At 36.1% G+C, this 13,798-nt stretch overlaps 1 protein-coding gene across 1 annotated transcript in view; it reads right to left on the reverse strand.

The window, feature by feature from the left end:
- The window catches only part of SIPA1L2 (signal induced proliferation associated 1 like 2), a 122,787-nt gene that overhangs the window by 70,913 nt on the left and 38,076 nt on the right, over window positions 1-13,798 (reverse strand). The window contains exons 3-4 of the mRNA XM_009281787.1: window positions 7,291-7,424; window positions 5,718-5,906 (exon numbers count right to left, since the gene is read on the reverse strand). Coding sequence (XP_009280062.1) covers window positions 5,718-5,906; window positions 7,291-7,424 — 323 coding nt within the window. The remainder of the gene's footprint in view (window positions 1-5,717; window positions 5,907-7,290; window positions 7,425-13,798) is intronic.

Genomic DNA, 13,798 nt, shown 5'->3' on the forward strand with positions numbered 1-13,798 from the left:
AACTATCTTGAAAGAAAACTGGACTGTCACTATCCAAACACAGATAAAAGCAGTACATGAAGACTTTTGACTTAGTCAGTTATCTATAAAAGCACACTCTACTGCATGTTATAGTATGAGAACTTTAAATGGCAATTTTTGTATAACTGTCTTCTCTCTCAGATTCAAAACAAGGAGGGCTTATTTTCCCTTATTTCTACCCTTTAAAGTTCAGTGCAGTTGAGTTAAAACAGGCACTCAGAACAGTAATTTCTGTTATATGTAATCTTTTGCCCTCCCCATAAAATTGTCCATTGTTAAAAATTATTCCCCATTTTCAAAAGTATACTTCAAGCTAGAAATCAGATTGCAGTTGAATAGTTTCGTTAAACAGTCTCAATTCTAGAACATTAAAAAGAGAGAAATTACTTCTATAAAAAAAAGTATAAAAACTATAAAAAGTTAAGTATAAAAAGAGATGATTACTTCTTGAGCAGAGTATTGTCTTATTTCTTTAGCTTTTATGCATACTTAAGATGACAAACAGGAAACCTCCATGTGAACGGATTAGTCCTATTATTCTTAACTGACAACTTTTAGAGCTTTACAAACTGACAGAGACCATCAGTCACACCAGATTCCCTTAAGACATTTATCTATATTCACGACTTAAATCAACTCTCCAGCTGTACAGCATTCTCCTAATCAAACTTCAGGATTAGTGTCTAAAATGTGTGTTAGGCAAAGACTGTATATATTCCTATTAGAGCAAAGGTGACAAGAACAGTCTGCTTCACCTTAGTGATACATAACACAGTCTGCCATGTTAAGTATATTGCAAAACTTAAATCCATAGACATGCTACTGCACCAATGTTTTACCACAGCAATTTTGAGGAAAAGCTACAAGATTAGAATACTAAAAGGTCGAGTCAAGAAAACACACATACATCAAAGAAGAAAGTGTCAAAAGTATCATTCCAGACTTCAAAAAATCCTTAACCTTCCCTCTTCAATAAATGCTGCATTTCTCCATTGTAAGTGGAGAGTTGTATATAAGGCAGTTGCCAACAGTCAATTAAAAAAAAAACCCAAAGCAAACAAACAAAAAAAAGAAAACCACTACCCAAATCCTCATCACCCCTGGAGAAATAAAAGTTTTCACTATGCTTTTACTAACGTAGTCTTCTGTGCTTTCATGATGCTACTGCTTTTTTAAGCTAGTATTCTTTGTCTCCCATGCAATTCAAGATTTAACTTGACAGCATTCTTGGTTTAACTATTTACCTTCATGCACAACCAACGCAAAAAATCCCCCAGATGTCCAAGTTAATGAAGGTTTTTGAAGGTCATAGATAGAATCATTGACACTAAGAATTTCATGCCCAAAAGGTATTAAATGAAGTATTAAATACTTCATTTAACATATTAAAATGAAGTAACAGGGAAATGCTAGACTATTAAAAGTCAATAGCAAAACACTTCATAACATCAATTGGGCCTGGAGTTCTTTTCTTACTACGAAGCTAAGCCTATCAGTGGGACAATTTCTTCTCATTTTAACTAGTACAAACAGGCCTAACTCTGTGATTTCAGCAGATCTATATTCACAGCAATGCACACTACAGAATTTGGTCTGCTGGTGTAGAAAACCTACAGCACAGCAGGAATAAGAGTAATGTATGATGGCAGCCCTCCCGCCTCTCCGGTGAGCCCCAATCCATCCTCTCCCTTTGATAACTGCTTTACGCAGGGGTGAGCCCTTGTGGAACACATGCTGGCAGGAGGCCACTGCCCAGGGAGCAGTTAGGAACAAAGAACAGGCTTAGTAAGGACAGGAATGAGGAATGGTGCTGCAATAAGGTTTCACCTGGGCAGCACAGAACACAGAAGAACTAGGAGCTGTGCCAAAGTTTGATGTGGAATGGGAAGGGTGACCATCTGAAATAAAAGGAGATTCTGAGTTATGGATACACTGTAGGAGCTGCCCGAGTCAGACCACCGAGCTATGGAGAAGGGCAGGGTTAAGATACCAGCTTGCTCTTGTCATTTCCTTTTGACTGGCATTAGATACTATCCATCCAGAGTGCTTCCTTGTTTGATCCCCATTTTGAAGCACTGCCTTGAGAGAGTTAGGTATTTAACAAAAGGTTCCAGACTGCACACTGGTGACTATTTTATTCAGTGGAAAGCTAGCATGAACATTTCATGGAGGAAACTGGAAGAGAACTGGTCATATAAACATTAGATTACGGGAAGCAGTGCTGTTACTTGACACTTCCCAGCAGAGACTTAAAACGACTGTGAGCACACTGCCACCTCTATCCCAGCTCTGTGTCAAAGAGTTTAGCTTAAACCACAGGGAATTTAAGTTAATTTCCTTGACTTCACACTAGAATTGACAAGTGGAGAAGTTAAATGTTAACTGAGCCACCAACAATAGGGGCAATAAATAACAGTAAAGAAGCATCTGGGCAAAATATTCAGTCTAGAAATATGCAGTCACACTCCTTCATTCTTTCTGAGGAGACCAGTCATTCCTGAATTTGTTCATGAATATCGATATAATTCCAATCAGGAGTGAAGTATACCTCTATCTTCCAAAACAACCTACCATCTCATGGTTTAAACATTGTCCTAAGAGACATTGAAGATGAGGATCTGAACTTCCCAACCCAAGGAAGGAATTAATCCTGGGTTTTCACTTCATGGACAAGTACTGTAAACACTAGGCAATTACGTACAAATTTGATTCTGCCAATACCACTGTTCCTAAACAAGGCAGCAGCTGCAAGCTCATTTGAAGTGATCTGAACCTCCTACCCATGTGCTAGGAGCACTCATGACTACAAAATTAAAAGACTTAAGCAAAGAACTCTAATGCCAAGATCATGGGGACTGTGCAGAAGCAGAAATCGAGGTACCTTTAGAACGTCAATACCTAAGAAAGAAGTAACTAAATGAGCTTTGGCAGAATCTTCTTATGTGGCGCATTTAACTGGCATGAAAAACTATCAGAATATTTAAAACTGATAGTGTTTGCCAGTTTTGAAATGATAACGCATGCTTAGTCAAGTCTTTTTAAGTAAATCATTGCAGACATGGTTCTGATCTCATGATTTCTAAATTAGAAATTTCACATTTAATTTAACACTGAGAACAATTTAATAATGTGACCTCAGAAAATAATTTCTAAACCCATTTAGCTACTTGGGTATATGGTATGTATTAAAGGCACAGTCCTTCCTAACTCAAAATGACTATGTTCTAGCCAGAACCACTCACTACTGAATCTTGGCATCTTGTCATCTTCTTGTACAGTATAGATTCTTTATCGTGTAACAACTTGTGGACTTTCATTATGTGAAGATTTTAGAGTTTTTCTGGCAAAGAACCTCAAGAGATTAGACACTCAATAGCCACTAAATATCACTGCAATCAAAGCTCCTAATTTCTTTGGGCTTTTTGTAAACTTCAGCCTTTGGCCTAGAGAGAAGTGAACATTCCCAGAGGGATGTGAGGGGAACCAAAAAGCATATATACAATAAACAACCATTAGCAGAAATGGGGAAGGGGAACTAGGGAGGGAATTAGAGAGAGGTTAAAAAAAAAAAAAAATATCCTATCCTTATAGATAAATGGTTGACTTTTCTTGTAAATTTACAGCCAAATCTAATGCTGATCGTCATATGCCAGAATAAATTGGGAAAACGCAGATTCTTTATTTATATATTCAAATTAGGTCAACCATCCAATTTGCATCTACTTTCTACTGTCATTTTAGAGACAAAGTTTTAGCCACACATTTCCTCCATAATCCATACTAGATTTCACTGAATACTATGAAACAGATAGAAAATTAAATCAAAACACTGAAACAGTGTTCAATCTGCTGAGGAACTATGCAAACATTTAATACACCGTTACGCAAAGTGAATATTATTCTGGTGACAGTATTAATCCTCTAGATCATGATTCATATTTTTAAATTCATGACACTTCAGCCAGTCATCACCTTCAGTTCCAAGCATAACTCTTTTTATATTTGCTTGATTAATGAACTGAAAGCATCAAGTACATAAGAGGATTAAAAGCATAAATGGATCTCATGCCAGTTCTATGCACAGCTTTCTGTCTATGTTCAAGTAATTATCTCATAATAAGCAGCACATAGGATACATTAATATTACATTTTGCCTGGTGAAACCCCATTTCACAACAGGATTGAATTTTCAGGATTGATCACCCAAAATAAAAAGGAGTGCTATGTACTGCTGTTTCTCAAAATTAGGAGTTGATGACTAAAGAATTACTTTGGTCAGTTCAATGCACAATCTCCATTTCCAATTTTTGGGAAATACTTATAGTGAGTTTGGGAAATACTCAGGTCAGGTCAAATAAAGAAGTACTCCAGACTGCCTAGAACATACTGCCTCTCTGAGCAGTGAATATTATTTACTAGATTAACCTAAACTCACTCTGGAGCTCAAACAGGAAAGACAGAGAGCAAGAGTACATCAGGAACTCTTAGATTCAGAACTGAGTGCTTCTGATTTCCCTTTATTGTTTTACCAGAAGAACTGACAAACACAGGAAAAAATAAGGACATTTGGCAAAATGAATTTTCAATTAAAAGTCCTCCTCAAACACTAAAGTGAACAAAAGTAGTAAAATATACATACAAAACTAGCTTAACAATCCACCCAAAAAAGCAATTCTCTTCCTCTGTCTACCTTTACTTGGTTTTGAGCAATTGTTACAGCCACAAGAGAAGACAGAAGAATTCTGGTAGACACCACCAATGTTAGACGCAATCACTCACTACATTCAAACCTGAATTAGCATTAAAAAATTAATTTTACCACCATCATAAACAACTGGATCCATCAGCTGATTCAACTTCAACAGATAGATACTGACTTCAGCCTAGAAAGTGCAATCTTCACTTTAAATGAACATTTTTTAAAAACACGGTTTTAAAAATTGATTTAAAAGCCATCACAAGTCTGTCCTTCACAAAATGTTCAGAAGCTATAAATTTAATCACTAGCTTTGAATGAAGCAGATTCACTTTATTGAACCCAATAAACCTCACCATTTTTTCTCCAAATTTAAGCTGTATGAATATTTCATTGCCATGCAGTTAATTCATTAGTCTCAATCACAATTTCAGTTGTTTGAACCCAGAAACATTCTATTCTAGTAAGACTACCGCAAGTTAATCAGAAAATGTTATTGTAAAAAAAACCCACAGTTTTAGATGTAGAGACTTAATACGTTATATCCTTTTGCCTCCTTACCTATACATAATATTAATAAAGTGTTAGATGTATTTTCACTTGCATTCAGCATTTGTACACATTAAAGTGCAAATACAGATTGTGAAAATCACTTCTTACCGACATTAAAAGTTTCATTATAATCTTTCTCTCATTCACTCATCTAAAGAGAATCTCCATAGACCAATGATTTTTTTCCTAAGCTGCAATGTGTTTTAAAAATAATTTGCTTAGAAAAGCAAACCTCATTTCGTCAATGAAAATACACAAGTATCTCCAAAACCAAGTGAATGGTTTGCATTACAGATCCATGTTTATTAAAATTTCCTGCAAAATATTTAATTTTTTTAATATTTATAATTTTTTTTTTTTTAATGAACAGTATTTAAAATTTTTTTAATATTTATAATTTTTTTTTTTTTAATGAACAGTCTTTAAAGAAAAGTCATGTGCTACATACCCCTTGTTCATCCAGTTTAAGCAGCTGTTCAGGTACTTTGGGTGAGTTGGAAGCCTGCCTCAGGCACTGAATGCTCAGCTCTGGTATTACATACTCTAGTACCTCTTTGAGAGGTAGACCTCTTGCTGTGCCATGCCGAGCAGTGGATGGTATAGCATCTTCTAAAATTGCTCCTCTAAGTGTAGTAAGCTGCAGTAAAGGTAAAACACACAAAACATTTTTATTTCTAATACTACAATGACTTTTAAAGATCTAAAATTCAGGTTTTAGCAAAAGCGTGGAAGAAAGAATGGGAAGAAAAAGATCCCTATTTTTAATTTTTTTAACCAGTAAAAAGATTACTAAAAAACTTTTAAAGAGGAGACAGGCTTTTATTGTCTCAGTGACAAATATATTTTTTGTTTAAAGAAATTCACTGATGATCTTATTAACTTATTCTAATTCCTAAGACTATTACTTTTTTTGGAAAAAAAAAATTTAAAACACCAGAAAAACTAAAAATTGTTAATTTTAATGTCATACTACCCTAGCAGACACAGCAATTGAATGTGAGGTTGGACAGGTGAGGTAAGCCATAGCTAATGGCACCTTCATTTAACCCATCCACCTATTTTTTAAACTATACTGCTTTATCTTCATTGGATTTGGCAAAAAGAGAGCAATTTGTTAGAAGTGAGTCAGCGGAATCAGCTCTCCACACATACATACAGACACACCCCTTTTTTGGCAATAAAAGAAAAACCTAGCCTAAAAAAAAAAAATTATATATATATCTGTTTCTGTATCTGTTTGTAAAAGCACATGAGCCCAGATATATCAGGTGGTGTAGCTAACACTTCTCTATGTCATAATCACAATAAAAAGCAATAGTCCTAAGGATTTTGAAGATTTATAGTTGCTTGCTACAATAATAACATTGTGTATTTTCATACAAATCAGAGCTAGTTGCTGTGATAAAGAAGAAATTAGTCTGCAAGAGATACTAATTAGCTTGAAATAGAACCTATAAGACGTGTCCTTCCACAACGATCACATGAGCTATTCTTCCAAATAAGACAACTATTTTTATCAACTTATTAATATTCCTTTCACAAATGATGCAAGTATATAAAAACATCTCACAGAAAAAAGCTTCTAAGAAAGTATTTTGAAACAACACACAAAAATACAAATAAGTCATAGTACTAGCTTTCATATTTTTCCCCTCCCTTTTTCCCTACATTTCTTAATCTTTTATTTCTATCATTAGAAACTTAACATCAAGCAGCTTGATCCAAACTTATCTTCAGCTTTGTTTTTATCATCCGTTCCCTTGCTTGCCCCTTGCAGTTCCCTTCAGCCAACTTACCTCCTTTTGGGTGCCCACTCAGAAAAAAAGAAACATTTTATGCAGTACAGAAGAGCAAAACTTTGCTCCAGGAGCAACTACATTTACTAATGCTACAAGAAACATCCCTTTCCCATTAACAGATTTACTTTCAGAGTTAGCAACATATCCACAGACAAACAACTAGTATCCTAAGCTCTAACTTAACTTTTCCATTCCTTTGCAGAATTACCGAAAGAACATTACCTCACTTGTCCTGAAAACTATACGATAGTTGAACTGAGACCCTTCTTTCTCCTTGGCATCTTCAACCTTCTCCCTCCGGATGCTGACTGCTACAGGTCCAAGATTTTCATCTATTCCAAAGTAGTTCTGATGCTCTTTTGCACAAGAGTGAAAGAAGAGAGAAGAGAATAATGGAAGTATGAGTCTCCTAGAAAATGTTCATCAAAACTCATTAAAAATTTCTGCAGCAAGAAAAAAAATATTATTTTTAATTGAGCTACGAGATCTGTAAATACACTGGCTTGTGATCTTCTGAACTGCACAATAAGTACATAAATCACAAAAAGCTAGTTTTGATGAGCAGAATCGTCACTCATATCACATAATCAAATTACTGCAACTGCTGCTACTATGAAATAATAATTTTTTGCATTTTTGGTACTATGAAATTAATCATTTTGCTTGACACTGTAAGAAACCACTTTGGAGAAACTATATCTACATAAAGTCTTCAACAAAAGCTAACAGTCTTCAAACAAATAAGGTGCTATGTAGCTTTCTTCATTTCATTCAATTTATTCTTCTTTAAAGCTTTACGTTCAAAGCAGCAACTCTGTTTTAACAAGTGAAAATTGAGGCTAGTAACTCTTCAGTCTTTGATGAATAATTAAGTTCATCCTTAAGCCAACTGGCCCAGTCTGGGAGAGTAAAGCACTACCAACAGAAGAGGAAGATCAAGTTAGAGACCATTTAAGCAGACTAGACACACTCAAGTCCATGAGACCAAACAGGATACATCTTGAGGGAACTAGCCAGTGTCACTGTAAGGCCACTCTTTATCACCTTTGAAAGGTAATAGTGAGTGGTTACACCCACCTTTAAAAAGCGCAAGAAAGAGGGTCTGGGAAGCTATAGACTAGTCACCATAAACCTTAGTTCCCAGGGAGATTAAGGAACAAATTCTCATGGAAGACATTTCCAGGCACATGAAGGACAAAAAGATGCTTGGAAACAGCCTGCATAGATTTATCAAATGCAAATCATGCATGACCAACCAAGTTGCCTTCTGTAGTGAGATGACTGGCTTTGTGGATGAGGAAGGAGCAATGAATGTCACCTACTTGTACTTTAGCAATGCTTTTTACGCAGTCTCCCATAGTATCTGTGTAGCTAAACTGAAAAGACATGGTTTGGACATGCAGATTACAAGATGGACGTAAACTGGCTGGACAGCTGGCCTCAAAGGTCTGTCATCAGTAATATGAATTCCAAATTAGTGGCCAGTTACTAAAAGTTTTATCAAAAGTTGATAGTAGAGCTGTTACTGGTTTTGGGTTTTTTTTTTTAAACTATCCAAATGATGGAATGGAATGCATCTTCAACAAGTTCATGTACATGACCAAGCTCAAGGAGAACAGTTCATGTATTGGAGGTTAGGGCTGTAGCTGGGTGCAGCAGAGAAGGGGGAATAACCAGCAGGCTTTTAACAAAAGAGTAATATGTGCATGGGGCAGATACTGAAATGCATAAACCTTGCAGTATTTTACAAAAGCGGGCAAAGGAGGTTAACTCATCCACACAGGCAGAGTCCTATAGCTGTAGGGTGTCTGTGCTTCACTGCCCACTCTCCCCTTCCCCTGGAGGCAGCTGCTGCTGACATGGGACAGCTGAGCTGCATGTGAAGCAACTCCTAAACCACTGAAGTTTTCAACCTGACATGTTAAAACAAACTCTCCCTTTGACAGTTTGAGAAAATGGACTGACAAAAACCTTATGAAGACCAACATAGACCTGTATCTGGAACACAGCAAGCTCATCCAACAGCACAGGCTGGGGACCGACTGCTTCAGGAGCAGCTCTGTAGAAAACGACTGGGGACCCTGGTAAGCCAACAGGCTGACAGCGGCCAGGAGACCCCCGCTGCAGAGATGAAGGCTAACCGCACTCTGGGCTGCACTAGCAAGAGCATACCAGCACATCAAAAGAAGAGATTATTCCTTTCTATTTGGCACTTTTGAAGTCACATAAGGAATAGTGTCCAGTTTTCGACAGAGTGGGACAAGGCCAGCAGACAACTTCCAAGACAATTAGGGGGCTGGAGCATATAACACATGAGGAGAGGTTGAAGGAGATGGGCTTGTGCAGCCTGGAAAAGAGCAGGTTAAGGGGGGAAATAACCGCAGGATCCCACTAGCTGATGGGGGGTTATAGAGAAGGGAGAGCCAGACTCTTCTCCAAGGTACAGAGAGAAAGGACAAGATGCAACCATCACAAGATGCAGCCCCTCATTGAGGGGAATCAAACACAGGAAAAGGTTGCCAGGAGAGTTTGTGAGATCTCCATCCTTAGAGATGGTCAAAAGCTAAAGGGACAACTAAAGGGGAATAGGTTCTGAGCAACCTATTCAGAACCTACCTTTAAAGGCAGCTTTAAACAGGCAATTAGACTGGATGACCTCCAGAAACGTCTTCCAATCCTATTTATGCTATAATTCCATATTTTAAATAGCAATGAAGTAATAGGCTAATTTATCCTTTTAAGATTGTCCAAATTAAAAACCACTTTGCTAGCATTTTGGAGCTAGTTTAATTTGTTGTTGTTGTTACAAAGTATTTATAGAAATGTGTAAGGAAGTTTTTGCAAAATGTCTTTGACTGAGAAGTCATCCATACTCTCAGAATGGATACAAAAAGATTGTTATCTCTACATAAATGAGAGTCTTATTTGTCAAATCAAGTTTAAATTAAGTTTCCAGTAGCCTTTCAAAAATCTATCTATAAAGTATGTTGGTGGTTATAGTCCATCTCCCAGTGGAGAGAAAATGAGTAGCAGCACATTACAACTAGCATCCTTTTTTTCGAAGGAACACTTGGGATCAAAGGGGCACAAACATTAAATTATTCGCTCATGCTCACCAACGACATTCCCCAGCCTGAGCATTCTACCTGCATGGATAAATTATACCTCATGGATTTCCCAGTGCTAAATTAAAACTTTGAGCCTTAATGTGCAAATTTATCTAATGGAACAGGATTTTACAGACCAGAGAGGGAGAGAGAGAGAGATTTTCAGAGGCCAAACACTTTCAACAACATAAAAACTCCCCACAGCTGCATATTCAGGCTTTGACAAAAGGTAGGGTTTCTATAGCCTTCCACTTTGATGTAAATCTAGAAAAGGGTATTCCACAGTTACTAGATTTCTTGGCTGCAGTATTACTGAGCAGAAAAATGCAAGCTTGGCAGATATCTGCTTATTTCTTGTACAATATGAATGACACAAAACCAAAGACGTTATTTACGTACATTAAAAATAAAATAGATAAAACCGTTTCAAGAATGGGAATTGAAGAAGCTGAAGTAAATTAAATAGCATGGCTACTGATATTCTGGGATTTGGGGAAAACATTTTTAATTCAAGGCACTTTTTTTTTTCCAAATCTCATAAAGTACAACCTCATTAGGCTCATTTAAATGTATTTACGTTGATTTAAAAGTATCAACTGGAGAGAAGAGAAGAAAATAAGTGCTATTTTCTAGCTGCTTAAAGAGAGATGGCAAAATAGTCCTCATTTTTTACTTTTTCATTTTGAGGAATAATTGTCAACTTTTCTAATACAAAAGCCTTACTTACACAAAACTGAGATAATATGAAAAGCTTGCTAAGCCTGAACATTTCCTCTAGGACATTTTTTCCGTTTGTTATCAGCAGATAGATACAATTACACTTTAAGAAATGGTTGCAGGCATCCCTCAAATAAAAAGCATGGTAGTAATAGTCAAATCTCAAGGTATTATGAGGATAATTGCACAAGGGGAAAAGGACAAATCGATGATAATAAAAGCATATTTCAATTATCCTTTTAAAAAATCAACATAGCTTTTTTTCCCTTCTCATCCCTTTTTATCCCACAAAAATATAGTTCACTAAAGGACACTCTTAATAAATCAAAACCATGAGATAAAACAAAATATTCTAGCTTTTGCAAACCTTAACTGAAAACTGAGAAGATATTTTCCATAAACATTAACATATTTTACATCAGTCGTGTTGGATTTGATTTTAACAATAGTTACAAAGCTTATAAATATGCAGTATAAAGCTACAGCTCATTTCAGAAGACACTGACCCTTTTTATCACAAAAATATAGTTCACTAAAGGACACCATTAATAAATCAAAACCATGAGATAAAACAAAATATTCTAGCTTTTGCAAACCTTAACTGAAAACTGAGAAGATATTTTCCATAAACATTAACATATTTTACATCAGTCGTGTTGGATTTGATTTTAACAATAGTTACAAAGCTTATAAATATGCAGTAAAAAGCTACAGCTCATTTCAGAAGACACTGAATTCCTAATCTCTCATTTCTTGAAAGGGAATGGAATAATTAGTGCTACACATGCCAGGGTGTTTCTTCCATGCATCTTAAAACAGAACTAAAACTTGTACGCTGACAAGTGCCAATTATAAAACTGTGAACTAAATCAAATATTCCGAAAGTTATTTCTTTTTCATAGATATCTTGTTAAAGGCAAAGAAAATCAGTGGCATTACATATGTCTCTATATACAAGTTAATATTGTTTGCTAAATTTTTATTTCATCCTTCCACAATTATTTTGCTAAATTCAACTGTACTATTAAATCTACAATTCAATGAACAATCAGCTAGGAGAGCTCACTGTCATGGAAGAGCATCAAGTAAGACTCAGTATGCATATAAAGGTCACTTTTTCTTACATGGGAGATCAGGACAGCAGCAAGACATTTTGGTGCCCAAGGCAAAACGCCTGTTTTATTTCCTATATCCACAATAAACTTTGTTTAGGTGAGAACTCTGTTCAGCTGGAAGTAATCTGGAGATTCCTTACATGCTTGATCCCTCGAGATTATAGGTATTGAAAATTAAGTTTTTAGTTCCATCAACATGTTTGCCCTGACTTGCTATCTGTCTCATAAGAGCCATCCAATACAGATTTCTCTCATGTAGCTTCTGTTACAGCTCTATAGAAAGATCATGTGGAACAGGGCATGGCTTACATATCATTGTAAAGGTGAGAGGGTAACAATTTATTACTGGATATTAAATGCATCACGTCATACTTACTTTTGAAGAACTCTACCTACAGAACAATTAGTAACAAGGACAATAACAATTCAAGTTTCCTAGATTATACTATCTGGGATAAAACTCTCAGATACTATTTCTTAACTTTTTAATACTGTATTAATATAAACATACTTTACTGTTAGTCACGAGATTGTATATACATAATACCAGAAGTTAATGAAAACTAATTACATTCGCATCAACTTTCCAGAAAGGTCTTTAGGCTTGTTTATAGTATATTATTTAATGTGGTATTGAGTTCTCTTTGTGTTTTCTTTTTTTAATTGGACAAGATTTTTCTTCACAAAAAATGTTCAGCCCTCCAGAACCTGTAACTCATCCATGATAAAAGCATTTCACAAACAAGTCCTCTCATTTGGCTTAATCCTTGTGGGGTTTTTTTTTCCCTATCCTGCCACCACCTTTGTCCATTGACAATCTTCCTTTCATTTCCGTCTATGCCAATCTTTTCTTCTCTGTCCCTCAAAAAATATGCCACCCTTTTGTTACAAATTTCCTTTCATTCTCTTCCACTCTGACTCCCTCAACACTTTTTGATCCTTTACAACCTGCCTAGCTTAAAAGCCATTTTGAACCTCTGAATTTACTGCCCATTCTTTGCTTAGCTCTGCATCTTTTTCTTCCTCTTCCATGACAGATCCAGATTCTTTTCTTCCTTGCCTTTTAAATACAGTGTTTTTATAGCCAGTATGTTCTAGGTGTCTACCGTATTGTGAAAGCAGGCACTGTACCGGATCCTCTTTCGAGTCCCTTGTAAAGGGTCACAGAGGAAGGAGTACAGTACAGTGCTTATTTCCTGCTGTTCAAATATAGTTAGAAAGCAGAGGAAGTATGATTTCAGGAAGACTCAGGCAGTAACAGTCTTTTAAGGACAGAAGCAGATTTTTTTTTCTATTCATAACAGCAAAAAGACTGAGCTGTAATTCATAATACAGAAAGGACAGAGACAGGTATTTTGGGGTTCTCCCTGCAAAAACAGAGATTTCACACACATTGCACAATGCAGTACTGAATACAGACAGCCAAAGTAGATCACAAAGTGGAAATAGTTTATCTGAATAATGATTCAAGCCAAGATAATTACTGTGCTGCGAAGAGTACCCTGGCACTTTGCAGTGTGAACATATCCTAGAAGAATAGGGTAAAAGTCTAGAAGACAGGCATAAACCAACCTCCTTTAAGCTATAAAACTAAATGTCATCAGAAGCGCTCTGTTTCAGGAGTATGTATATGCACATACAGTATGAAAGGCCCCAAGAGACACTTGAAGACAGCAGAATCTAGAAGAAGGGAGTCAGAAGCCTCAATAATAAAACCTTCTCTTTTTTTGGAGGCACCTTTTAGGAAATGATGATTTCCACTCTGGTATCAGTATTTCCAATGCATTTACT

The sequence above is a fragment of the Aptenodytes forsteri genome, unplaced genomic scaffold, assembly GCF_000699145.1.
Source record: "Aptenodytes forsteri isolate BGI_AS27 unplaced genomic scaffold, ASM69914v1 Scaffold132, whole genome shotgun sequence".
NCBI classification, from domain to species: Eukaryota; Metazoa; Chordata; class Aves; order Sphenisciformes; family Spheniscidae; genus Aptenodytes; species Aptenodytes forsteri.